This window comes from Hemisphaericaspora subhashii (assembly GCF_019202705.1).
Source record: "Hemisphaericaspora subhashii strain CBS 10753 chromosome Unknown scaffold6, whole genome shotgun sequence".
In the NCBI taxonomy this organism is placed as follows: Eukaryota; Fungi; Ascomycota; class Pichiomycetes; order Serinales; family Debaryomycetaceae; genus Hemisphaericaspora; species Hemisphaericaspora subhashii.
Window position 1 is genome coordinate 1 of NW_026057209.1, and position 26,398 is coordinate 26,398.

The following is a 26,398-nucleotide window of genomic DNA, read 5'->3' on the forward strand; positions in this document are numbered from 1 at the left end:
CAATTGCAAATTTATGTTGTGAGTATTTATTTGAAAAAGTTTACAAATTTATTCCAAATTTTTTATCAACTTCAACTTTTAATGATTCCAAAAGAACCTCTGTTTTATAAATCAAATTAACTGTATCAGATACACTGAATGGTAATATTTTGGTTTATTAACCTTCGAGATATAGAATAGAAAGGAACCCCATATTTCTCTGTTTCATCGAAAAACATTCACATCACGTGACATCAATGGGATAAACACGTGACTAATTCGGAGGTACAATACCGCTGTCAAAAGGGTAATTTTTTTGACAACCAAATGGTTTGTTTACATCGCTACCTCCTAAAGAATCCTGATAATATGAATTCCATTTTGAATTGTATCTTGAAGAGATGGGGTTGCAGATTGGCGATAAGGTCACAGTAAGAAATGAGAATGGAATTATTAGATATATTGGAAATACCCAATTTGCTCCTGGTCTTTGGTATGGAATTGAATTAGATTTACCTAGGGGAAAGAATGATGGATCAATTGATGGTGTACGATATTTCGATTGTCATAATACATCATCTGGTGGGGGAAACTATGGAATATTTGTTAGGGAACATTTTATAACTACTGCCATTGTTACTACTGAGACTACCAGAAATGAAAATAGACCTATAAGTAATGAATCACGATTGCATAAAATTATTGAAAAATTACAAACCAAACTCAGGCAATTAACTGAAGCAAGTGTAGAATATAGACAGCAATTACATAATGTAAATAACCAATTGAAAGAGAAAATCGGGATAGTAAATTCATTGGAAATTAAATTAGAAATGCAAACAACTGACAATGATTATTTAAGACTGGCAAAAGATCAATTAGAAGAGAAACTACAAGATCTTACAATCAAATATCAAGAATTACAACGAGATTTCTTGTTGGTGTCAGAAGAATTGGAGATAAATCAACAATTAGAACATGAAATAAGCATTTTAGAAATTGATGAATATACTGACGATGATGTGAAAAATTTAATATTGCGGAATCGTGAAATCGAAGAAACATTGAATAGCTTTAAACAACAAGCCGAGATCAATGAATCCAATCTCCGAGAAGAGATTAAACAATTGAAAGAAAACCAAATAGACGAATCCAAATTGAAGGATTTAGAAACCCAGCTTGAAGAATCAAGAGCTACCATTCGTGTCTTACAAGAAAGAATAGATGCTTTCGCAGTTTTGGAAAAAGTGACTGATAGTTTAACGGTCGAGAATGAAGAACTTACACGAAATATACAATCTCTTCAACAGACACTAGATGAGCGAAGTGAATTGCATGAATTGGAAAGAGAGGTTCAAGACCAGGTGGAAATTGACTTACGTAGTGAGATCCAAATTTTACAAGAAACTATCACTATCGATAAAGCAAGTATAGCGGATTTGGAAATGAGAAATAATGATATACGAAACAAGTTGGAATCGTTTCGTCAGAAGAACCAACAAGATGATGATTCAGTTAAAACCGAGTATGAAAATCAATTACAATCATTACAGAAGGAAATCAAAGACTCTACTGTCAGGAATCGCATAAATTCAGTGGAATTAGAACTATTAAAAGGGAGATACAAACTTCTAATATCGAGATTCAAGGGTCCAAAAATCGATGAATCGCTTTCTCCGATAGTTGAATTGATTTATCTCTTGAGAATGAACATCGTGGATTTACAACTGCTTGAGACATTCATTTATCAAGATTCCGCACCGCAATTATTTATTAGTTATTGTCTACAGACTTTAAAACACTGGTTTACTTTCCTTGAGAATTTAATGGAATATAACTATGAATCGGCTAATTTTATATCAATCATAGAGAACTATACAACATCCATGGACGAACTTTTACAACAGACTATTCAAACAATAAAGGAAAATGATTTCCGAGAATCGATCACTCCAGAAACAATTGTCTTATTCAATTCATTGATAGACATTTCTGAAACTTATCAAGCTATTCATTCAAACACACTCATATGTGAGAACGTCCTTGTTTTGCGGTTTATAGCCTCTCAAATGTTTTTAGAGAATAATACGCTCTCTAGCTTAGTTACTAGATTGGAGCAATCATTAGTTGAAAGTTCTGTCAATGAGGATATTGTCATACTTCAGCAGTTATTGACTCGTATGCGTGGGGAAATACAACAACTACATGACAGCAGTTTAGGTATTTTACCTGGAAAAGATATTTCATTTACTTCAACCCCTCCTGCTTTTCTTGAAGTTTTTAATGAGGGTGTGGAGAATGCTAAAGTTTTGTATCATCTCGCAACATCCCCTGTGGATTTTCATCAATTATCAGACGAAAGCAGGGCTGATATACGTAGCATTGTTAAGAGACTTGAATCAAGGGAGATGGGATATGAATACTGTGAAATAGAAAGTGATTTCAAATCCATATGCTACGCTGATATTAGCCTTACGAAGTCTCAACCCAAAGATGACGAACAACAAGTAAATACTGCCGAATTGGCCAAATTAATATCAGAATTGAAATCATCCATACTACAAAAAGACACCGAAATCAATGATTTGAAATTACATAAAGACATCTTAGAACAAAACATGAAAACTCTTTCACAATCCAATGTCCAAACTTTATCACAATTGAATGCGGAACTAGATTCCCAAAAAGACAAGATTGAAGGATATTTGAATAAGATTTCGGAGATAGAACAAGAGAAGGAACAACTACTGGCACAGTTGTCGACACTTCAGAATTCGAACGAGATGTTAAAGTTCACCGAAGCATTTACAGATCTAGATTCACAGAACAAACATAATAAGAACTTGAGTCTATTAGAAGAAGTTGTGGGGTTGAGAAGATTAGTTCAGGTGGGGTTTTCGCAGAAAGATACTTCTGAAGATTATGGATGGTTGCAAGGTAAATGTGACTCTGGGAATGGACATTGGGCAACACCGTCCGAATTTAAGGAATTATCTAGAAGAATGAGGAATATCGCAATGCATGCAAAGACTGTTTGCATTGATACTGGCAACACCAAGAAATGGGTTCCATCGAAGTCTACCCCTAGGTTTATTCACTTAGAATTACAAGAAGTGTTTGGGAAATATGAAGCTGAAAGAAATCGTTTATTATCATAAAGGCGTTAAAAAATATTAATTATTAATTATTAAGAGTCGTGTTCTTTATTTCGTTTCTTGGGCCATTTGGATGCTTTATCTATATGTTCTGCAGGGTAGAACCATTCAAGAATCACATATAGGAAAATATCAACAATCACACATAAGACATATAATTTCCCCGCTATAAAGCCACAACAATAATATTTCTGAAGTCGATTCAATAATGGTTCATTCAATTGATCAAGATCAAGTGAATTATAAACATTTTCGGTTCTTTTGGCAATATCTGTCCAACTATACATTTTTGCCACTGTATTATGAAATGTAGATGTATCTATTTTATTTGATTGTATGAGATCAATTGCTTTCAATGTTGCATCAACTAATGAATCCTCTTCTGGTTCTGTAAAACTAGTTATCTCTTTCGGTAATACTTCAGGAATCCCACCAACTTTTGTAGTCACCACATATAATCCACACGACGCCGCTTCGACAATAACAGTCCCAAATGCCTCAGTTAAGGATGGATGGAGATATATATCTCCCTGTATCATCACATTCCTAACTTCTTCATGTTTAACAGCACCCATAAGCGTGATTCGCTCCTGTAGGAAATATTTCTCTCTCATCTGTTCCAAATCCAAAAACTTCGGTCCATCACCCGCAATCAAAAAATACACATCTGGTTTAGCAAGACAAATACGTGGTATAATCGCCGTAAGTAAATCCGCCCCCTTATTTGGGAATAATCTCGTTATAACCACAATCGTAATCCCATCCTTCTTCTTCTTCTTCTTCTGGTTCTTCTTCTTTTCAATCGGTCGAAAATCTCGTGAGATGACAGCATTGGGTATGACTGAAACCTTTACCGGATCCAACGAGGCTCGAAGGACGGTGTTTTCTTTACATGTATGTGAAACACAAATCACATGTCCAACATCACTCAACGTGAATTTCAATGCCTTATTCCCCAATATCGAACCTACATCTGCAAATCCAAACAATGAATGATCGGTGAATACTGTTCTTAATCCCATTGTCCTGCCATGAAATATGGCTTCATGACATAGACTCGATAGGGAGCCATGTCCATGTATGATATCTATTTGTTCACGAATGAAAATATTTCGTAAGATTGGGAAGGCCAGGAATACTGTTGGGAATGTTGAGCTTCGATATAGGACAAAGAAGGGAACGTAGTAGACTTTGAGTCCATTGGTGAGGGTTCGTATTCCGTTACGGGTGTCATAGGTGTGCGTGATGATAATGACGGAATGACCGAGGTCTATTAGTTTTTGTGATAGGTGGTAGACATGGAATTCTACTCCTCCTGGTTGGGGGTAGAAGAAGTCAGTGACCATTGCTATGTTGTATCCCATGATCACAGCCGTATTGATTCATTAGCTGGGGTGGTGGTTTGACTTCTGGATAGAGAAATCGATGATTTATTTTTTGGGTAGTTTGAGAGAATATGGTAGCGCGCGGTTTAGCATTAATAGCAGCCATTTGTTGAACAATGATGAGAAGTTTCAATTTTATTAATTACATTTAATATACAAATACTACTTAAAATTTTTCTTATTCTATACAACAAAAGCTTCTCTTGGTAAAGTAGCAGCAGAATTCTTAAAATTGATTGAACAAAGTTGATAATCCCAATTACTTTGTTCACAAAGCATTAATCCATACGTAATATTAAGCTTTGTTTCTAGTAATATCTTAACCAATAATTCCTGTTGGATTGGATTAAGTTTCGTTTTAACTTCTACTGGTAAATCCGCTACTGTGGGTGCTCCAGGTACTGGTACCCCAGGAACGGGAGATGTTCCTGGAGTCTGATGCACAGGTGGAACTTGTTGTTGTGGTGGGATGGTGTTGGATTTTGGTTGATTCCAAGCATCGGAATTCGTAAATGGTCTAACTAACAATTGATCACTAGCAACAATCATAGTACCATTTGGACCAGGGATAACAACAAAACTTCTATCGAAACTTTTCTTACTCAATGGGATTTTTTTATTTTTATTTTGATTATGATGACTATATCTACCTCTTGGACCTGATGGTGGAGGGCCAGAATTTAAATGATCTAAATTATCAGGTTGGGCAACTTCATCAAAGCTTCCATGAATTATAATCATGACTCCATTTAGGGCCGGATAACTAAAGCTTTCCATACTGAAATGTTCTGGTTTTGATAATATATCATGATGCGATCTAGGTATTTGAGTAAATGCTGTAAATATATGTTCTTGTCCAATAGCTAATTTGGACATTCTTGATTTTGATGATGAGACACGGGTTAAGTTTCTTGAATGGGGCATATAATAACCAAAATCGGTTCCACTTGAATAATTATTATTAGTTTCAAGAAGATACGGATGGGAAGTATCCAATTGTAAGGAGAATTGAGATTCATTTTGATATAATACCATCAAATCGGCTCTATTTGAATCCCATAACTTAAGATAATTGGCTATGAAATTAGTGGAAATGTTTCTAATAGTATCATCCTGAAAGAACATAGCTTGCTGAGAATCAAATGGGAATGTTAAGTTTGTATTTAACAATTGTTCATTTCTTAATACTTCACCATTCAATACAACTAATCTAGGGAAAGATTTCATTAATTCAAGCTTTATATTTTGAATTTCTGTTGGATTTGTTTGATTCATGATTGGATTTTCAGTTAAGATTAATTCTCTTAAGAAATTCAATTTATGTCTCCAAGATTCAAATACTCTTATTCTTTGGAAATTATTTCTTTGTAAAGAAAGATTTTGTAATCTTGGGAATGTTGTTGCCATAGTTGAAATGGTTTGTAAATCAGCAAGTTCATTTCCTGATAAATCAACACTTACAACATCTAATTTTAAATCTCCAGCAATCTTCATTAATGCTGGAAAGAACTTGGATGAAACTGAAATACTTGTAAAGAATCCACTTGATTGTAATCCTGGATCTTGTTTAACATTAGCTAAATTTAATAATTTAATTTCTGGTTGATATCTTGATTTTAAGAATTGAGTCATAGTTTCAATTGTATTTTGAGTACCACCACTTGCAGCACCATGGGCTCCTCCTCCTCCTCCTCCCATTTGATTAGATAATCCATTAGTTGCTCTAGAAAATCGTAATGACTGACCTGCAAATCTTACTCCATTCCAATTTAATAATTCATTAACTTGTTGTTCAGTCTTTACATAACCTTTTAAAAGTCCAGTATTTTCATCGACAGAATGATTGGATACTATGACTCTACATTTTCTGGAAATGAAATTTATACATTCAGTCAGACTAGCACCATTCCATCCCATGATTTCAATTGGAATTGAATTGGCAGCGATATAAGAATCGACATTTTGTTGATGATGTTGTCCTCCTCCAGATCTATTGTTGTAGTTACTGTAACCGCCTCTTCCCCTTCCACGATTGTAACTCATTGTCTATAATGTATATAGTTTATGTGTATACGAGATTAGCTCAATTGCAAAAGCTCTGCTCAAGAAAGAAATATGGAGTCAAAATGGCAGCACAGCTACAAACAGCCAGAAGAATTGAAAGATTTTTTTTTTCTGTCCCCTTCATTTTGAACCGATTTACACTACCTTTATGTCGCATTCAAAACTGGTATGTCGTAGAAAACTAATGTATGTCGTAAGAAGGTTTATTAACTGTAATTATAAAAGCTATATGAATGAAGTATGGGTTATATACGATTACTTACAAATCCTTCTCATTTGATTCAATTTCATCGTTTTCATAAAGCTTACCAACAACTTTATATTTATTTTCAAAATGTTCTTCCCAACCATTTAAAGTTTCATTATCTGAATCATTTAAATCATCAAGTAAATCAATTTTATCATTTAAATTAGTTAACATTGATTTATCAAATGAATTCTTAGCTAAACCTCTTGAAGCATCTCTACCAGCAAAGTTTTCATAAGGACCACCAGGACCATAAAATGCGGCACCTTGACTTACATCAAATACTCTTCTTTTAACTGCCATAAATATTTTAGGATCATCTTTACCATTATATTTAGCTAATGTTTTAGGAGTAAATTTACCTTCAACTATTGGTTGTTCTTTTACTTGAGATGTATCTAATGGATTATTATCAGGAATTGTAACATCTGATTTAATCTTGAATGCAATTATCACAATAATTAATATAAGTATAATTGTACTAATCATCTTTACCTACCTGAATGACTTACTTGTTCCCAAATGAATAAATGAAAGTGAAAGGCAAATTTTCAAATTATTGTTAACAAAAGTTGGTGGGGTGAGACTTTATTTTAAACAATATCTCGTTCCCTCTCGCCTTTTTTTTTTTCCATATGCTAGATTTCACCAAATAACAATACACCAATTAGTAAAATAACAATTCAATTGACACGGTTGTATTCCAATGTCACATGATAAAGATGCCATTCTCTGTTATACTGTCAACTTCCTTCAATTGGTAAGCTATCAATAGCTTGTGATTATACCCTATAACCCAACAGACTTAGAAAAGTCACGTGCCATGATTTCCTATTTGGGAAAGCTACCGAACTTGAATTAATTTTTCAACTTCTAACCAGTCTCAGGCAGTTATCAACACCTCTCCCTTCTTCCAATCAACAACCTTCCCCCCAACCTTTAGATACAAAATGGGTAGAGATATAGTCGCATTAGATGACTTAACAGTCAACAACCTCGGAGTATTCAAAAAAATCAATGAAGTATGTCTTCCAACAAAATATCCTGATTCATGGTATAAAGATTCTTTAAATGGTGATCAAATTGTTAAATTAGCATTTTATTCAGAATTACCAGTTGGTGCAATCAAAGCAAAGACATATAATAAATTACATAAGATTAATACCTTTGAAAATTTATTAAGTGCAAATTTACCTTCAAAAGTAATTCCAAATGCAGTTTATCTTGAAAGTTTTGCCATTTTAGAGAAATATCGTGGATTAGGGATTGGTAGTAAATTATTAGAATATTTGATTGAAGAGACAAAACTGAAATTTATTCATGAGATTGTGATACATGTTCATGTGGATAATGAACTGGCTTTGAATTTTTATTTAAAGAAAGGATTTGTTAAGATGCTGGAGGAACCTGTAGTTGATTATTATAAAGAACAAGGTTTAGAACATCCAGATGCTTATGTTTTAACATTAACTGTATAAGCTAGGGTTACATGCAAGCTACTATAGTAACTAAATAATTTTATATTACTTTGTATATATATACGATTTATTTATCCAACAAAAAATCACACTAGTGTACACTATTCATTTTTATATATCTAATTCTCACCTTCATCTTCAGTATCAGTATTAATATCAGTAAAAACACTTTCAGCATCACTCTCGTCCTCTTCATCACTATCACTAAGCTCCACGATCTTTTTACTCTTTGTCTTCTCACCTCTCAAGGCAGCCAAAGCACCAGCTAAAGTTTCATCTTCAGGATCAGAAATATCACTTTCAGAATCAGATTCATCCTCATCAATACCACCTTCTAATTTCTTCTTCAAATTCACAAGTTCTTCTTGTATAGGAGCAGGTTTAACTTCCAAATATACTGGAATATCAATATCGGCTCCAAAATAAGCATTATTCTTCATGATAAATCTATAGGCATAAGTACCAACGTCTCCAACCGGTTGTGTCAATGGAACTTTAAAAGTACTCAATATGACATGTTCTTGTTTCCCCTTTTGCCAAACTTCTTGAGAAATTTCCAAATTCAGTAAATCAACATTTTCCATCACATAAGCAGTACTTTCAGCCACTAATTTATTATCAGTTTGTCCAATCAAATAACAATTCCAAGAATTACGGAAATTGGTGGGGAAATATGGGGAATATGCAAATGGCAATTGTGGTTGTTTTTCATTCACAATCATAGGATTTTTCAAATATTCAAAGCTTTCTTCATCTTCTAATCTTTCATCTTCAATCTCGGGACATGATTTTAATTTGGGTGATTTGATTAAGAATTTAATCGATAAATGAGCACTTGAATTAGGTGGAATGACACCTTTTTCTCCTGGGACTTTGAATTCTGCTTCGACGATACGAGGAATTGGGATATGAGAAGCAATATCTAATGCCTTTTCAAGTTTGGAATCATCGGTTATACCTAATGCTTCTTTAGCTTCTTGCTTTGAGATTGCGAATAATTTACCTAATTTTTTAACTGATTGTTTGGAAACTACTTGAGCATCAACATAAGGTAATTGTAATAATTCTTGATGTTTACCAAATGGTTTAACTGCTGAAACAACTGATTTTTTTAAATCTTCAGCTGCGGTTATAATTTCATGAATTCTGAAAACAACGGCAATATCAATAAATCCTTGGATTATAAAAGGTAACATGGAAACAAGTTTAATTTTATCCTTTTCAATATTAGAATCAGAAAAATCACGATTAAAATGTTTATAAACCAATTCACGTCTTTGGTCCATTGATAAATGACCAAATTTAGATTCAACTTCTTCACTTTCTAATATCCAATCTAAAATAACATTTGGAGTAATAACCTTTCCTGGATCTCTATCAGTTAATCTTCTAGTAAACGTAGCAGCAGTTTCTACTTTTAATCCCTTTCTAGTATGAGATTTAACATTATTCCACCATTTTCCAACAATATAAGGTAAAAGAACCCCAATTATCAAGAAATAAAATACAACCACTAATGAAGAATATTTCCCTTCAACTAAAAATTTTGGAAGGGCAATACCATGAGAAGTAGGTTGTTCACCATCAGGATGTCCATATCTCAAATAATTTTCTCTCATAGTTTCATCAGTCAAAGCCTTATATGCAGAAGTTAATTTAATATATTCTTGTTCCATTTGATCTCTAACTGCTTGGGTTAAATCACGAGGTAATTTATCAGGATGATATTTTAATGATAATTTTCTATAATGAGATTTGATTTCCTTTTCAGTAGATGTGAAAGAAACATCTAAAATAGCATATGGATCAAACATACCTGACATATCAGCTTCTTTGGTAACATATTTCCCAATATATATAACAATCGTCCAACCAATAATAAGCATTAATAAAGTCTTATTAAAAATCTTATCGGTTTTTTGTTGAGTTTGGAAACTTTGGATTTCTGATTTATTTTCAACATTAATAGTTGTAGAATCTTCTTTGATTGATCCTTTGATTTTGGAATTAATTGTTATTGGATCTGATGAAGATATGATTCTTAATATGTATTTGAATGTAAGTGGTAATAAAATGAAGGTGAGAAGCGCCAATACAAAGAATGGCCATGTCTCACCTTCTTCATCATAATTATATTCTGAAGATGCCATATTACCGTACCTTTACCCTTACCTTTGTTACTATAAGTAATATACCTTAGTTACCCTAATAGGAGAAAGATTTGGTTGTAAAAATAATTCGTTGGAAAATCCAATTTTTTTTCTCTTGACGTGTTCTCACAAGAGATTCAACAACAACTGGAACATTTAGAACAATGAACCAAAGGCACTTTTCTGGAGAAACAAACAAGAGACAGAAAGGAACCTTCTAGACTCTCAGAAGTCTTGATTATCAAAAATTGTAAATTATTATATAGAAGTAAAACAAAACAAACTAAACTAACAATTCATATACAACTAAAAATGAAAAGGATTTACTTATATATAGTCTCTCACTCCCTCTCTCACAGTCACACACTCTTAATGATGGAATAAACGAATTGGATTTTCAACATAAACAATATCATTAGCATCAGCAGCACTGAAAACAGCCTTATCCATAACTGAACCAGAAGGAGCAGCAATAAACTTAACCCCAGATCTAGCAGCTCTATAAACATTATCCGGGAATGGGAAGAATGCATCAGAAGATAAAGCAACATTATTTAATTTCTTTAACCAATCACTTCTTTCTTCTGAAGATAAAGGTTCTGGAATAGTTTCAAATTTAGATTCATATTCTGATTTTTCTGGTTCTTCAGTTGGAATTTGATTTGTAACATATAAATCAATTGCATTTGATTTTTCTGGTCTCTTAACACCTTTAGCCCATTTAAAACCTAAAACTTTTGGATGTTGTCTTAACCACCAATTATCGGCTTTATCACCGGCTAATCTAGTACAATGGATACGAGATTGTTGACCGGCACCTAAACCAATAACCATACCATTCTTGGCATAACAAACAGAATTGGATTGAGTATATTTCAAAGCAATAGTGGCAATGGTTAAATCAATAGAACCTTGTTCAGTTAATTCTTTATTTTTAGAAACGATTTCTTTGAATGAAGAACCTTTGAAAATGGCATCATTTCTTTTTTGTTGTAAAGTAATACCATAAACTTGTCTAGATTCTAAATTATCAGGACTAAAATTTGGATCAATTTGTAAAATACAATATTTCCCATTCTTTTTCTTCTTTAAGATTTCTAAAGCTTCTTCAGAATAACCTGGAGCAATAACACCATCAGAAACTTCTTTTGAAATAATCTGGGCAGTTGGTTTATCAACAATGTTAGATAAAGCAATGAAATCACCAAAAGAGGACATTCTATCAGCACCTCTAGCTCTAGCATAAGCATTAGCTAATGGAGATAAGTTTTCAATATCTTCAACGAAATAAATTTTCTTTTCAATGTCAGTTAAAGGTAAACCAACAGCAGCACCAGCTGGAGAAACATGTTTAAAAGATGCAGCGGCAGGTAAGTTTAAAGAAGCAGATAATTCTTTAACCAATGGCCAAGAGTTTAATGCATCTAATAAGTTAATATAACCTGGAGAACCACTCAAGACTTTAAAAGGTAATTCACCTTCAGCAACAAAAGCTTGAGCTGGTTTTTGATGAGGATTAGCACCATATCTTAAAGGTAATTGAGATACATTTTCAGCATATTGTTTTCTAAAGAAATCAGAAATAGCAACATCATAATCAGCAGTATGTTCAAAAGCTTTTAAAGCTAATTTGTTTTTAGTTTCACTACTAATTTCACCTGATTTTAATTCTTCCAAGAAACCAGCATAATCTTTTGGATCAGATAAAATGGTAACTCTTGCATGATTTTTAGCAGCAGCTCTTAAAAGAGTAACACCACCAATATCAATTTCTTCAACTGCTTCTTCAACAGTTACTGCAACTTTAGAAATAGTTTCTTTAAATGGATATAAATTACATACAACATAATCAACTTTTTCAATACCTTGAGCAGCTAAATCTTTTTCATCGCTTTCTAAATTTCTTGCCAAGATACCTCCATGAACAGCAGGATGTAAAGTTTTAACTCTACCACCTAACATTTCTGGTGCATGAGTAATTGAAGAAACATCTTCAACTGGGAAACCAGCTTCACGAACTAATTTGGCAGTACCACCAGAAGCTAAAATACGAACATTGGCGGCAACTAAACCTTTAGCAAGATCTAATAAACCAGTCTTATCATAGACAGATAAAATTGCAGTTTGTTTATGAGCTGTCATTATGAATTGTTTAAATAATAATAATGAATTGGTTAATTTATTCAATTTCTTTAATAAATTTTAATATGAAATCGCGTTTGAAATTTTTTTTTTTATTAAAGGGGGTTCCTCTTCTTACAGTTTGGATGTGATAAAATTGGCTGTTAAATTTTCTTTGGGGGAGAATAAAATTTCAGTCAATTGTTAAATACACGCACTTAGAATGTGAGTTGATTGATGATTCAATTAATAATGAACTCAAAGTGTGGGAATTGTCAAGAATTAGAATTAAAAGAGAAAGAGAAAGAAAGAAAAAGATTCAAATTGAGGATATTCAAAAAAAAAAAAATTTGGAAGAGAGAGAGAGAAGAGGGACAGAGAAGAGTAACCAACTGAGAGTATTGTTGTATGTTGTATAGTGTGGGTGTGTATCTAAGATGAAATGTGTGTTGATTAAGGGATTTTTTTTTTTTTTATCAGAAGAGAAAAATAATATAAAAAGTATGAAATTAATACCCTAATTATAATTTGTAATTTTACTTTAATTTAGACTTCTTTTGTTGAATCTCTCCCTAATTCTGATTTTAAAATACCGAAAATAGAATTGATTATTCTAAGATAGGACATTGCATTCGTAACATGTTTAAATTAAGCTGATGCATATTATGACATGAACATTCTATACTTAAACAACACTCCCAAATCAAACCTCGTTTTTGATAACTTTTCAGGTCCCAGTCTTTACTTGGTATTTTGACTCTGAATTTTCTCTGATACTACTACTACAATCAATTCACACGACATTTAAATGTCGTGGAACATTCCAGAAACGGAATAAATGTCGTTCGTATCTTATTGGTTGCAAAAAAAGATGTTAGATAGCGACTTGAATCTGTTCCTCGCAATAGTTTGAAGCTCGTTATAGTCACATTATCGCTCTTTAAATTGCTTGATTGTATCAATATCCCGAAAATTAGTAACAACACCTTGGAAAACCTTGAAGGAACTATAAACGGACAAGATTGTTAGTGGACAAGTATCATTTTATGGGAATCCAACATTCTGAAGAACATTCTCGATGTTGTGTTACACTACGTCTATGTGGTCTCTCATTGAAATGTGTGAAGTCATATTTATATCTTCTATTGGAGTAATTTCGAGCCACTAAAGTGATTTAATTCATTTGCCAGTTATTGCTACTAAAACCAGTACTTTAAACATCAAGATACACAAACCACTATAACGAAGCTATCTTTGACGTTTAGTTTCAAACTTTCAACAATTACTGCAATTCGATACCTGCTTGATATCAAATGATCTAGCACATGTACAACATGTTTGCAGGCTTGTCTATAAAAAATGCTCCTTTGGCTGCTAAAGTGGCAACCTTCTACTCACGACAAACCAAAAAAAATATCAAGTTCCTAAGTGGTATTCCTACTCATAAACAACATAGATTAAGACTAGAGAGTACTGGTAATCTAAATAAAAGCCTAATAAAAAGGCTACGTGAAAACAATATTTAAAAGAAAGGCAAATGAGTTATACCCTATTTATAACGTTTAGGCAATTCAACGTATGTCCATGGACATCTTTCGGCTCTATATGATTTATCTGATATCTTCAATTTCTTTAAAGTATGTATGGCCATTAATTTACCCTTCTTCGGGTTATCTAGCACGTTGTTCCAGGAAGCAAGTTTCGTGGATAAGTGAGTTATGGGATGCAAAGGTAAGAAGTCAAAGTCCTGGTAAGGAATGTCACCCAAGTAATGAACCTGTCTGAGAGAATAGTAAGGCAAATATTCGATTGAGTTATGAAATTCGGTTTCCTTTATGGAGTAAAGACACTAATTTAATTTAAGCCACCTGCACGGGTCGACCTTTGGAATTCGTAAGAATTCCAATTTCAGCAAATCAAAATTCAATAGAAGGTGGTAAACACTTGATTTATAGAAATATCCTAAGTACAGATTGGTCAAGCAAATCTTTTTCTTGACATAAAACATCCTAGGATTTTCGATATGAAGTATCCGCAAGAGACTCATAAGTGGCAAAGTCTCTTCGAGAAACTCTACATCCGGAGAATCGATTTTGAGGCTCTTGATTATATGAATTCTCCAATCGTCTTTGAATGTTGTCAAACATCTTGGTAGATAAAGGTAGTTAAACTCCTCCCAATAAATACTCAGAATCTTATTAGCAGTAGAATTAGTCTTCCAGTGAAAAGTCTCCAAATCAGTGATTTCGAAAAAGCCTAGAAAGCATCCATGGAATCCATCAAGTAGGTTCATCGTCCATTCCAAAGATAACTTTTTAGCACTATAAAATACCAACTTCTTGACGTATCGATTAAGCCGTGTGGTTCTTGTCAAATGTAAAAATTTATGAAAGCTCATCCATGTATAATTCGTCCAACATTCTTCCGGCCCGGCCCGCATCATGTTCCATTGGATCATAGACATATATCGATCCCCGTAACACTAAACTGGCCAACCTATAAAAGTTTTTGTTAAACAAAATCGTTTTATTTCGAACATAGTAGTTCCAAATACTAAAGTGAAACCTATAATGGTCGGATTCCAAACACTTGAATAGAACAAATATTTCATTGGAAAATCTCCCTAGAAAGAAGCCTATCAAACACCCGGCTTCCTCTTTTAACTTCTGTATCCATACTAAGGATACAGATTCATCGCTTGCGAATACCAATCGTTTAATAAATTGAATTTTAAGCTTCTTAGATCTTGACAAGAATAAAATTTGATCCACGCGCATCCACCAATACTCTAGTCAGAATCTTCCTGCTCTGAAATCATCGTCAGGATCATATATATACATAGGATGCCACAATAATGAAGTTGCAAACCGATGAAATCGTCTATTTACCGTTTGAATTTCCTCAAGCTCGGCAGGTAACAAATATTTGAAGATCAGCAGAAATAGGTAGTCGGGCAAACTTAGTAGGGCTTTAGAATCTTTCTTACTAACGGTGTCTGTGTTGGATTCTTTGACTTCCAACTGCTTTGCAGGCTCTGTGGTGCACAAGGAAGGGAGCTTAAGTAACTTATGATTGCAAATGTACTTCGTCTCTAGTAAAACTGATCTCTAACTACTGTTGTACTGTATACTTAATCCAATAAATAGTCATGACTATTCAAGGAGATTGTCTTCTCTATAAATAATTGGAAACAAAGAGCGGTTGACTAGTCTAAGGATAGATTCGGCTAATGCTGTTTATGATTCAGATTATAAGAGGGGAAGTATACGTATCTCCCCTTTTGGGAGAAAAAGAAGAGAAGCTTCTTCTACAAGAGACTTTTTATTATAGGGATACGCGTCGTTGTACAGTGATTGGCGATTTTTTGAAATTGAAGCTAGAGTATTTTGTAAGAAGCTTGAATTTCACCTTTATCAGACTAGGCGCGCACAAAGAAAAACTCGTCACGGTTTTTTGGAAATAGACTTTCCAGTCAAAACTTAAGATTGAATTAATAGTCTTTATTTCTCATCTTTGTGTTCAGTTGTTCTTTGGTGGTTAACTGTGGAGAAAAATAGACTTTGAATGTTTCATTTTATCGCATTAAAATTGCTGTGGTCTATTGTAGTTGAGAGGCAAGCGAATCACTTCCTAGTTGATATTTCGTTCTTACATTTTATTGGTGCGTAGCTTTTAAACTTTTTCGGATTTGTCGATCGCACCAGTTCATGCATTCTGAGCTATTATTATTAGGAGCGTCTGTGCAATCTATGACCAGACGAATTAAATTAGGTTGAAAAAATAGAAGACGTTTTTTTTATAATTTTTGACTAAGCGAAAAAAATTCCCGCATAAAAAATACTCGCCTAAAATATGCAAAATATTTTTTAGGTACGAATGCAAAAATGAAAAGAAGAAAAATAATAAGATTTTGGTTCCGGGCTTCTATTCTTTGGCGTGGTATTCCTTCATATTCAAGGAGTAATTTGCTGAAAAACAATTTAAGTTTGTGTTCGTTGTAACCTCATTAGGGGAAGGTGTCCACCATTTAAAGGAGGATAAATCCCTAATAAGTAAAAGAAATTTGTTGCAATCTCTTTCTCTAGTTAAGAATTATCCATTAAATGAAACTTTCACGCACTTTGACAACTTTTGCAGCCACTTTAGCAGTGGCCCAAGCAGCAACCTTAACAATCGAGGTTACTGTTACTTCAACGCTGACTTACTTGATGTATGTCACCACCACTAACACGCATTATGTTTTTACAACAATATACGGAACACCTCCAGGGTATTTATTGAGGACAACTACATCAACATCAACCTCACCTGCAGAATCATCTTCTGACGTTGCTGTTGAACCAACTACAAGCCTGTCATCATCACCTGCAGAAGCATCTTCTTCGTCAACTGACGTTGTTGTTGAACCAACTACAAACCTGCCATCCTCACCTGCAGAAGCATCTTCTTCGTCAACTGACGTTGTTGTTGAGCCAACTACAAGTCTGACATCCTCAGTTGCTGAAGAGCCGTCTGTCCCATCGTCATCCACGGTTATTACCCCACTTGAGCCTACCTCAACTGACGCTTCGTCCACTGCAATTGATATAGACACTCCCACAGTTGTTGACTCGACTACGCCTTCCTCGACTGAAGCTTCGTCAACTGCAATTGACATAGACACTCCCACAGTTGTTGACACTTCCACTTCATCAGAAGCCTCCACTGGACCATCAAGCTCATCAGAATCATCCAGCCAACTGCTGACTAGCACAGAGCCTTCCACCCCAACTTCAGTTGCCGATAATGTGCCAACATACGACATTGAATGGTCTCAGGAAATTTTAGCTGCTCACAACTTCTATAGAGCACAACATGGTGTTCCCAACTTAGTCTGGAGTAATGAGGCATATGAGTATGGTAGAGCATATGCAGAATCATCATATGACTGCTCGGGAACGTTGGTCCATTCTACTAGTTCAACGTACGGAGAGAACTTAGCTGCTGGATATCAAGGTGTTAATGCGGTTGATGCGTGGTATGAAGAAATTGACGATTACGATTTTAATGATCCTGGATACGTTAGTGGTACTGGCCATTTTACCCAACTTGTTTGGAAATCGACTACTAAGGTTGGTTGTTTTAGGCTTCCATGTGAAGGTTATGATTATAATCAGTACACAATTTGTGAATATTGGGAACATGGTAACTTGGTTACTTCTGCAGATAATAGGGGTACTGCCTACTTTGTAGCAAATGTGCTTCCTCTTCTCCAAGAACCGTGGGTTCTCAGACCTGGGTCGGACATCTATGATTAGCATTGACTGGTTGCTAGAATTTTTACTTTGTTTTCTTATTCGAAGAGTATCGGTTTTGGAGAGGGCGATCGCCATTCTTGGTTTCGAAAACGTTTCGTCACAACAATGAAAACAGTTCATTGTTGATTTATATGCAAATACTAGCTTTCGCCTCTTTAGGGTAGGAATATTGATCTTTTTCTTAGATATTAAATATAAATTTATTGTTTCTTATAACTTTTTTAATATCACCTGCTTTCATGACTATTCTCTGAATGGCAGCAGTTGCATGTAAACGTATTGTTCACTCATAATTTCATCATTAGAGTTGGCCATTCATTTGAACTAGAAGTGATGTCCTAGTCAAACCGGTGGATATTCAAAAAAATCAATTGTGTATTAGAGTTCTTCTATGCATAGGCTAGAAACAAAGTTGTATCGATATACTACTGAGACTTTTGGAACCCTCATGGCTGAGAGTGAGTGAGAGCCTTTCAGCTGTATCCAATATTGACCCATCGATGGCTTTGACTTGGACAACTGGTGTACGTTTTTGACGTTCAAAATAGTTGATTGGAGAAACTGGGTTCCGTGGGCGACATGATTTCAATTCTGGTTGGGTAGTTTGTCACGAACAACAGCCTCTGCTACATTGTGAAAACCCAATATCTGCTACATTTCCTCTTTTCATGGCCCATTTCTTAGGTGGGCGTTTACTAGTTATCTATAGAAAGTTTGTTCCACACCAATTAAAAACGAAATTTATTAGAACATAAAGTACAAATATACAAAACCTATAATAAACCTACATTCTCAACCTAGCAAAGAAAAACACCAATACATTCTTAAAAAGGTTATTAACCAATCTAAGATCTGTATCTCCATAAGGATAAGGTGTTGTGCTTCTTCCAGGTGTGACGACGACCAGCCTTGGTCTTGGTGTATCTGTGACCCTTGTTAATACCTCTGGATTGCTTACCAGCGGAAGTAAGACCTCTAGATTCTCTGTGCTTGTGAACTGGGTTAGCGATCCAGTTGTATCTAGCATCTCTTCTAATAGCCTTGTGAGATGGGTCAACTAAGATGACTTCAAAGTACTTGTAAGTAGAATCTTGGTTAATCCAGTAGGAGTTTAAGACTCTCAAGTTAGAAGCACGACGACCAACTCTTTCTTCAGCAGTAGTTCTTAAAGATCTTTGGTATTTTAATTGGTTAATACCTTGGTTGGTTGGCTTACCGTAAGTAGCACCCTTTGGAGCTGGTCTCTTTCTACCACCTCTTCTGACTCTGATTCTGTAGATAACGAAACCTTGCTTGGCCTTGTAACCTAATCTTCTAGCCTTGTCTGGTCTAGATGGTCTGGAAGCTCTGTGGATAACTTTCTTTTGTCTGTATTCCCAACATCTGACACGATAAAGGAAACGCATAACATCGGATTGCTTCTTTCTTTGCAATTCTTCTAAATACTTGTAGGCACCCATTTTTGATACTTTACTTAATTGATAAACAAGGAATTAAAATGTAAAAGTTGTAAATAAAAATTGAAATTGAAAATTTTTTTAGTAACATCTCGAAGCGTGAGAAAGACAATCAACAGAAAAATTTTCACTTTTGGAATCCTGTGCGGGTAACCTTTTCATCTCATTTTTTCATAAAACCTAAATGTCTGTTCTTGAATTTACGCATGCATGATCAGGTTTACTCCTTGATCACGTGCCAATCATGTGATGAAAAATGCGTCATAGTAACCAATTGGTTCTTTGCCAGGGGCACATTTAAATACACATGCATTAGACAAAAAGGGGATTGATATTCACAGGTAAAGACACTTTCAAAGGAGGAGTTACTTTCCACTGTTTTACGCATCTTTTCGTTGCTTTCTCTATGCGATTCGAATAGGTTTAAAGAGAATAGAGTTCGGTTTTTGCAACCAAAATTTGCTGAAATACTTAGCAAAATTATGTCCTCGACTAGAAAATAGTTTATAGAGCACTCATACAAAGTGTATCCGCAAGAATTAATTCGTCATTTTTGTTAACTGTATAAGTCTACAGATTAGAACCATTCCTGATTAGCTTGATTGGAAGTTTATAAGCGAGTATGTACGGAACTTCATGAACGGAAATAAATTTCCCTTTTCAGACAAATTTATTTTTTCTCCGTTTCGTATCAAAATTAGCGTTCCTCATCGCATCGAAGCTCATCTCTTGAGTTAGTCAAACTTCTCGCTATATCAAGCAATAATATTCAATAAGCTAAAATACATCTAACACAAATGCAAGTCAATACTTATGAAACTATAGCTGAGCCAAACCAAACTGATTTGCAAGAAAATCCTGTGAAAATCACTACAATGGAACAGCAACAAACCCTTCCAATAGATCAAAACCCCGCGGTCGAGAGTACTATGGAATCAGCCGCCATCTTAAATGGCAATCAAGATATATCCAATGCAAAGCAAGGAGATGCTCAACGGACAAATGAGGGCGAACAGCAGAAGCAGAAAGAACAGATTACCGCTGCCGAGCATGAAAACATACCGAATGCTGAATCTGAGGCCTCACAGCAATTAACGAACAAGTCCGAGAATGCTGGACAGAGTGTAGAAGAAGAAGAAGTGCAGATTAAAGAAGAGCCTGAAGAAATTCAAGTAAAACTTCAAACTACCGACATCGCCCCTAATATTCATGTAAAGGCAGAACCACAAGAACCAACAGTGGAAGTTAAAACGGAACCTGAAGACGATACCATGAGAAATTTCTTTATATCCACAGCCCCGAACGAAGATATCGCTCCATTGTCTGATGACGACATCAACGTGGATGATGTATCATCTTCAGAAGTATCTAGTTCAGAAGACGAGGACAGTTCAGATTCCGACTCAGATTCGGACTCCGACTCCGAATCAGAAGAAGAAGAAAGTACAAATAAACAAGATCTTGACGACGAAGAGGACGAAGTAAATGAAGGACCAATCAAATCAACAAACGAAATAGTTGAAAAGGCACCCGTATTACCTGAAGACTACTCGATTCCCGAAAACTCTCCGATTGAAGATATTGGAGAAGTTATCGGATTAGTGGAAAATTCAATTATCATAAAAGCAAAAACCTCGGGAGAATTTAGAGTCTTGCAAGAAGGCTCTGTATTCTGCTTTGAGGATAGAACTGTCATTGGGCCATTATTTGAAATATTTGGAAGAGTACAACAACCTGTCTATAGTGTGAAATTTAATTCCAAAGAAGAATTCGAAAAATTTGCAGGCTGTAAAGGCAAAAGAGTATTTTACGTGGTGCCTGATTCCCAATTCTTGTATACTGATTCAATCAAAAATTTGAAGGGGACCGATGCAAGTAATTGTCACGATGAAGAATTGCCGATTGAAGAGCAAGAATTCTCCGACGATGAAAGGGAATTGGATGCAAAACAAGCTAGAAAGAAGAAGAATAAAAACAAAAATAAAAATAAGGAACAAGGTTCAGGCCAACAGCAGGGATCGAACAACAGGAGGAGGACTAGCAATGCTGGCGAGAGCACACCATATAAACGAACCCAACAACATGCAGTCCCATCATATCAGCCACTTAACAATGCAAGATCAACTGTTCAGGACAGAAGAGGAGCAAGTCAATATGCCAATTATCAACAACCACCAGGCCAATTTGCTGGCTACGGCAATTACAACCAACCAATGGCAGCTCCTTCTCAACCTCAATCAACTTACGGACAACCGTATTATCCACATGCTGACAATTTCCAACAACAGCAACCTCAGTATGGAGCTTATCCAACCTATCAGAATCAACAAGCCGCAATGCATCATGGATCTCAGCCAAACTTTCAAGTCCAGGGATTTTATCAGCAACCACAGCAATATCAATCCCAGCCACCACCACCACCACCACAATATCCACAACAGTATCACTCAGAATACAACCCTGTTGCAGTTAATACACAACCACCGCAACAACAGCAACCACAAGTTGACCCTGCTCAACTTGCTGAATTACAAAGATTACTTTTGCAGCTGATGCAAAATAAGCAGAACCCACAAATGCCTCAATAGTAAATATATTGTATGTTCTAGTTTATGTACAATTTAGAGTTTATAAATAAAATCTTATATATACAAGTCTAACTCATGGCATCCAAGGCCCTCTTTGCAACATCCAATGCCAGCTTGGGAAACCCTGCCATCCTTGCAATCTCCAAAGCATGCGACCTCTCACTTATACCTTCTTCCAAAGCATGATCAATAATCAATGGGGATTCAAACTCATTGTCGGGATTCGCATTATGCAAAACCCTCGTCCTGAAATATCTTACATCACTTTGGTCAATTCCATTCTCCTTCAACATCAGTTCCAATTCGATCCCAAAATGGGTGGCAAATAAGGTTCGGCACTTATTTGTTCGAAGCAATTCCACTAATGTCGCATATGCAATCGCAATCCCTTCTTTTCCACTCGTACCCCTACCTATTTCATCCACAATCGCAAGTGATTGCAGTGTGGCTTTTTGGAGGATATTGCTAGTTTCGATCATCTCGACCATAAACGTACTCAAATCATTAAACAAATCATCACTTGCCCCAATTCGGGTGAAGATTTTGTCAACTATCCCGATCGTGGCTGAAGATGCTGGAACGTAGGAGCCAATTTGGGCAAGGATAACCATGAGTGCGTTCTGACGAAGATAAGTCGATTTACCTCCCATATTTGGTCCTGATATGACCCATAGTTTACCATTTTGACCGACGGTAGAGTTGTTCGGGGTGAAATTGGTTCCTGATTGTTGAAGACTGGATTCGACGACTACGTGCCTACCATTTTCGATTGCGAGGATAGGGTAGGTCGTGAGGGTTGGCTTGACCCAGTGGTTTTCTTTGGCTAAGACCGAGAAGGAAGAGGTCACATCGAGGAAATCAACTAATTTCAGTGCAGCTTTGATGGACGGGATTTGATCGATGACTTTGCTTTTTAATTCCTCAATGATTTGTTGTTCGATGACAGTTATGCTGTCTCGCTTTTCTCGAATTAGGTGTTGTAATGCCCTCCAATCATTGGACTTGAAGATTAGCAGTTTCTTTTTATGTTCTCTAATATCATGCTCGAGGATCTTGTACGCTTGGCCGATTGACTTTTGCTTTCCTGAAATAAGAAGGATATTCTCATATCTACCATATGTTTCTTTCTTGACGACTTCAATTTTTGGATCTATAGCATGGATATCTTCTTTAACCTTAGCAATGAGTTCTGATTCCCGAGTTTCAAGAAGATCAAGCTCTGAATGTAATTGCGACAATTCAGGGTTGTAGTTACGATTAATTGTAAATGCAAATTGAGGCATGAGCCTGTCTTCTTCTTTTATGCGATACTTGGCAAGGAAGCTATTCAGATAAGCGTCTTTAGAGTCAGCTCTTTCTGGAACACTCTCAAGATCTAGATTGACTGGCACAGGCGGCTCATTTGCAATACCGGAATCAGAGATTGTAATAGAACCTTCGGTTTCTGCACTTTCACTTTGCTGGAGTTCGCTCATCACGATCTCTTCCTCCTCAATATCAACCGGCTTTTCAACATAAATTGTTTCGTACACTTCATTAGCAATATCCTTAGGTATATACAATTCCTTAAGAAAATCCCTCAAGACATTCAATTGTTCTGGATTTCTGTCATATTCCTCTTTCAAGAATGTTTCAAATGCTTCTAATTTATTTAAGCTATCTGCGATGGAGACCAAATGATGCACCACATCCCCAGTACCCATCGATAATCTTTGAGCATACCTAACAAAATCCCCGATCGCATTCAAATGATGTCTGGTTTGTGTTGTCAAATACGGATTATATAAAAACATCTCCACGTACTGTTGACGTCTTTCAATTTCGTTGATGTCTAAAACAGGTGACTTAATCCATTGAATCAATAATCTTGTACCCGAGGCAGTCGTGGTTCTTTTTATCGTCGATAGAAGGGTTCCTATTGTAGATGATCTTCCACCAATCGCTCTTTCCGTCAACTCTAATGCGTCTCTTGTTCTTGCATCCATTTGAAGACAGTCGGAGTTCATATATTGGGTAGGGAGTTCGAGGGAAAAGTTGGCTTCGGGAAGATTGACACTTACATAAGAGAGAATCATATTCATGGCAGCTTCTTCTCTTGGAGTGAATTCCTCGAGTGCTTTTCTAGTGGCTTGAACACTTGCTTTGAATTGAAGTTTTAGATCTGTATATTTTATAGTATGATATCTTATAAAATATCGTCTGAGATCTTGTAATGGGGCGTACCATTTCCCAGTATGGAGGTTTGATGACTGAAGGGTTTTGGAGATTAAGATTTCACTAGGTTGAATTCTGGATAAATCTGAAACCAAATCTCCAAGTGTTGTTTGTTGTACGAGTGATTCACCAATAGATACATCGATCCAAGCCAATCCAACTGGCATATCTGGGTCAGGAGGTAATCTTTCCATGTTGGGAGGGAAGGATATCGCGACAAGATAATTGTTCTTGTCGAAATTTAGGAATGATTCATCGATCAAAGTCCCTGGAGAAATAATTCTTGAAATCTTTCTATGAATCAAATTATGGATTGTTTTATCTTTCAGAGAGTTTTGGTCAACAATAGCTACATTGACATTATGCTCTTGTACCAATACTTCCACAAATTTACGAAGCTGACTCAAGGGAAACCCTGCCATTGGGATACAATGGTTACTTGTTTTCCTAGTGGCTACTTTCAATCCTAATTTTGGACCATATATTTCAGCCTGATCAAAATACAATTCATAGAAACTACCCACTTGTATTAAGCTTACACATCCTGGATTCTGATCCATCAATCTTTTCATTGACGCGTATAATGGAGATAAGTTTGTCTTGTTGGTTCGAGCTCCTCTATCCCAATCAAAAGGTTCATTTGTGTTAGAAGTTTCTTGTAGTTGCAGCTGAAAAATTCTAGAAGATATTGATATGAGTCTGACCTTTCTCGCTATAGCATAATTCGATATAGCTTTCTTCCCCTGTCTTACAAACATTTAATGATATATTTACTTAATGTTTAACTGAAAGGGCAACGAGATCAAGAAGTTGGAGATTTTGAAAATTATTTTTTAGAGATCCAGGGTCCGGGTAATGAGATGATCTGAATTCGAATCAAACGCCAATAGTTCCAAAGGAATGCCTCTAGTCTCCGGCAGGCTTACAACCAACATAAGTATCATTCTTGTCAGAATTGGACTTAGTCTTGTATTACAAATCCACTAAGTCACCAACGAAGGCAAAGCATCATTGCTTTGATTGGTTAGACAATATTCAGTTATTGTTGCAACCTAATCAACTAAAAATGAAATAACCAAAAGACACGAAATATAAAAAGGGTCACACCATGTTTTAGGTTTCCTCGCTAAGGTGTTCTCAAAATGCCATCTAAAGGCTTTGCGGTTTTTGGAAATAATTTATTAGAAGGGATAATACATACTCTAGTGCCATCCCCTTGGTTGCAAAAATATTGTGGTTGCTGCAAAAATCACGAGCAAATCGAATGCAATACTAACAATTAGGGAAGGCTGAACTAACTGTTGTTACACATACAGTTCGGGTATGATCATATAGAAGAAGACTATACCTGTCAGATGAATCTATGTGAAATAATTTCATTTTACTTTGGAATTAAAAAATAGTTATAAATTGCAAATTTGAATTATTCTTCATCTTCAAATAAATATAATGATCTCTGGTACATCGGGCCAGACACAGTCAAGTACATTGGTATCACAGCTAAATAATTATGGAGAATTTCGATGATATAGTTCATCTATTGTATGTCTTTGTTAAAAGATTTTAGGATTATAGAGGCATGTATTATAGAAGGCACCTAAAAAATTAGAGGCTTGCCAATTTAATGTAATAATTTAGATTATTAATCCTTATACACCAGTGATTCTAGTGAAAATCTTAAATAACGGCTTTACTTCCGTCCTTACCAAAAGTATAGGAAAATTTTATTATATAACGGAAACGAGAAGACGATGAAAACAACCTTGTAAAACGGCCTTTTCATTTAGTAGAATGTCAGCTGATATATTATTTATTATGAAAGAGGTTTAAAAATATTGGAAATAATAATATTTATAATGTCTTCGAGAGATGACCATGGCAAGAAACATGAGGAAACGCTGTTCCATACCATTGATTATTCTTGAGAGACTTCTAGGCTTGGTGCTTTAGAATACAACCGATAGATAGATAGCATGTCCGAAATTCATTCTCTTTTTATATTTTCTAGGCATTTATTCAAATACGTTAAGTCACTGGCGTTCAAATATGAAGTTTTTGGATACTAGTACTTGGTGAATCAGTTTATTATAGGAATTTGACAACTACCCTATGAGGATAAACCATTGTACAAAGGCGACCAAGGGCTAGTCATGTATTGTAATCAAAGAAAAGAGGCGTCGTATGATATCAACATGCTCATCTATCAGTTTAATTATTAGTGATGATTTGAGTCATGATCTTCAGAAATATTTTCTAATCTAGA

At 35.3% G+C, this 26,398-nt stretch overlaps 11 protein-coding genes across 11 annotated transcripts; 4 read left to right on the forward strand and 7 right to left on the reverse strand. All coding sequences in view use genetic code 12, as the record gives it.

The window, feature by feature from the left end:
* Positions 1–380: 380 nt before the first annotated feature.
* NIP100 (Nip100p) lies at positions 381–3,137 on the forward strand (the record flags this gene model as incomplete). Its single annotated transcript, XM_049410072.1, has 1 exon — positions 381–3,137. The coding sequence occupies one exon, from the start codon at positions 381–383 to the stop codon at positions 3,135–3,137; it is 2,757 nt and encodes a 918-aa protein (XP_049266000.1).
* Positions 3,138–3,166: 29 nt separating this feature from the next.
* On the reverse strand, positions 3,167–4,480 carry SPT14 (phosphatidylinositol N-acetylglucosaminyltransferase; the record flags this gene model as incomplete). The annotated part of the gene is made up of 1 exon (XM_049410083.1): positions 3,167–4,480. The coding sequence occupies one exon, from the start codon at positions 4,478–4,480 to the stop codon at positions 3,167–3,169; it is 1,314 nt and encodes a 437-aa protein (XP_049266001.1).
* Positions 4,481–4,702: 222 nt separating this feature from the next.
* Positions 4,703–6,562, reverse strand: MEX67 (Mex67p; the record flags this gene model as incomplete). Its single annotated transcript, XM_049410094.1, has 1 exon — positions 4,703–6,562. One exon carries the CDS (start codon positions 6,560–6,562, stop codon positions 4,703–4,705), a length of 1,860 nt encoding a protein of 619 aa, XP_049266002.1.
* A 280-nt stretch (positions 6,563–6,842) lies between these two features.
* Positions 6,843–7,319, reverse strand: DAP1 (Dap1p; the record flags this gene model as incomplete). The annotated part of the gene is made up of 1 exon (XM_049410105.1): positions 6,843–7,319. One exon carries the CDS (start codon positions 7,317–7,319, stop codon positions 6,843–6,845), a length of 477 nt encoding a protein of 158 aa, XP_049266003.1.
* A 461-nt stretch (positions 7,320–7,780) lies between these two features.
* On the forward strand, positions 7,781–8,308 carry NAT5 (peptide alpha-N-acetyltransferase subunit; the record flags this gene model as incomplete). Its single annotated transcript, XM_049410118.1, has 1 exon — positions 7,781–8,308. The coding sequence occupies one exon, from the start codon at positions 7,781–7,783 to the stop codon at positions 8,306–8,308; it is 528 nt and encodes a 175-aa protein (XP_049266004.1).
* Positions 8,309–8,427: 119 nt separating this feature from the next.
* Positions 8,428–10,458, reverse strand: J8A68_000598 (protein-transporting protein; the record flags this gene model as incomplete). Its single annotated transcript, XM_049410127.1, has 1 exon — positions 8,428–10,458. The coding sequence occupies one exon, from the start codon at positions 10,456–10,458 to the stop codon at positions 8,428–8,430; it is 2,031 nt and encodes a 676-aa protein (XP_049266005.1).
* Positions 10,459–10,827: 369 nt separating this feature from the next.
* Positions 10,828–12,600, reverse strand: ADE17 (bifunctional phosphoribosylaminoimidazolecarboxamide formyltransferase/IMP cyclohydrolase; the record flags this gene model as incomplete). The annotated part of the gene is made up of 1 exon (XM_049410138.1): positions 10,828–12,600. The coding sequence occupies one exon, from the start codon at positions 12,598–12,600 to the stop codon at positions 10,828–10,830; it is 1,773 nt and encodes a 590-aa protein (XP_049266006.1).
* Positions 12,601–16,682: 4,082 nt separating this feature from the next.
* J8A68_000600 (uncharacterized protein) lies at positions 16,683–17,876 on the forward strand (the record flags this gene model as incomplete). The annotated part of the gene is made up of 1 exon (XM_049410149.1): positions 16,683–17,876. One exon carries the CDS (start codon positions 16,683–16,685, stop codon positions 17,874–17,876), a length of 1,194 nt encoding a protein of 397 aa, XP_049266007.1.
* An 845-nt stretch (positions 17,877–18,721) lies between these two features.
* RPL15A (60S ribosomal protein eL15) lies at positions 18,722–19,336 on the reverse strand (the record flags this gene model as incomplete). Its single annotated transcript, XM_049410160.1, has 1 exon — positions 18,722–19,336. One exon carries the CDS (start codon positions 19,334–19,336, stop codon positions 18,722–18,724), a length of 615 nt encoding a protein of 204 aa, XP_049266008.1.
* A 794-nt stretch (positions 19,337–20,130) lies between these two features.
* J8A68_000602 (RNA-binding snoRNP assembly protein) lies at positions 20,131–21,921 on the forward strand (the record flags this gene model as incomplete). Its single annotated transcript, XM_049410171.1, has 1 exon — positions 20,131–21,921. One exon carries the CDS (start codon positions 20,131–20,133, stop codon positions 21,919–21,921), a length of 1,791 nt encoding a protein of 596 aa, XP_049266009.1.
* Positions 21,922–21,989: 68 nt separating this feature from the next.
* Positions 21,990–24,893, reverse strand: J8A68_000603 (mismatch repair ATPase; the record flags this gene model as incomplete). The annotated part of the gene is made up of 1 exon (XM_049410181.1): positions 21,990–24,893. One exon carries the CDS (start codon positions 24,891–24,893, stop codon positions 21,990–21,992), a length of 2,904 nt encoding a protein of 967 aa, XP_049266010.1.
* Between the last annotated feature and the right edge of the window lie 1,505 nt (positions 24,894–26,398).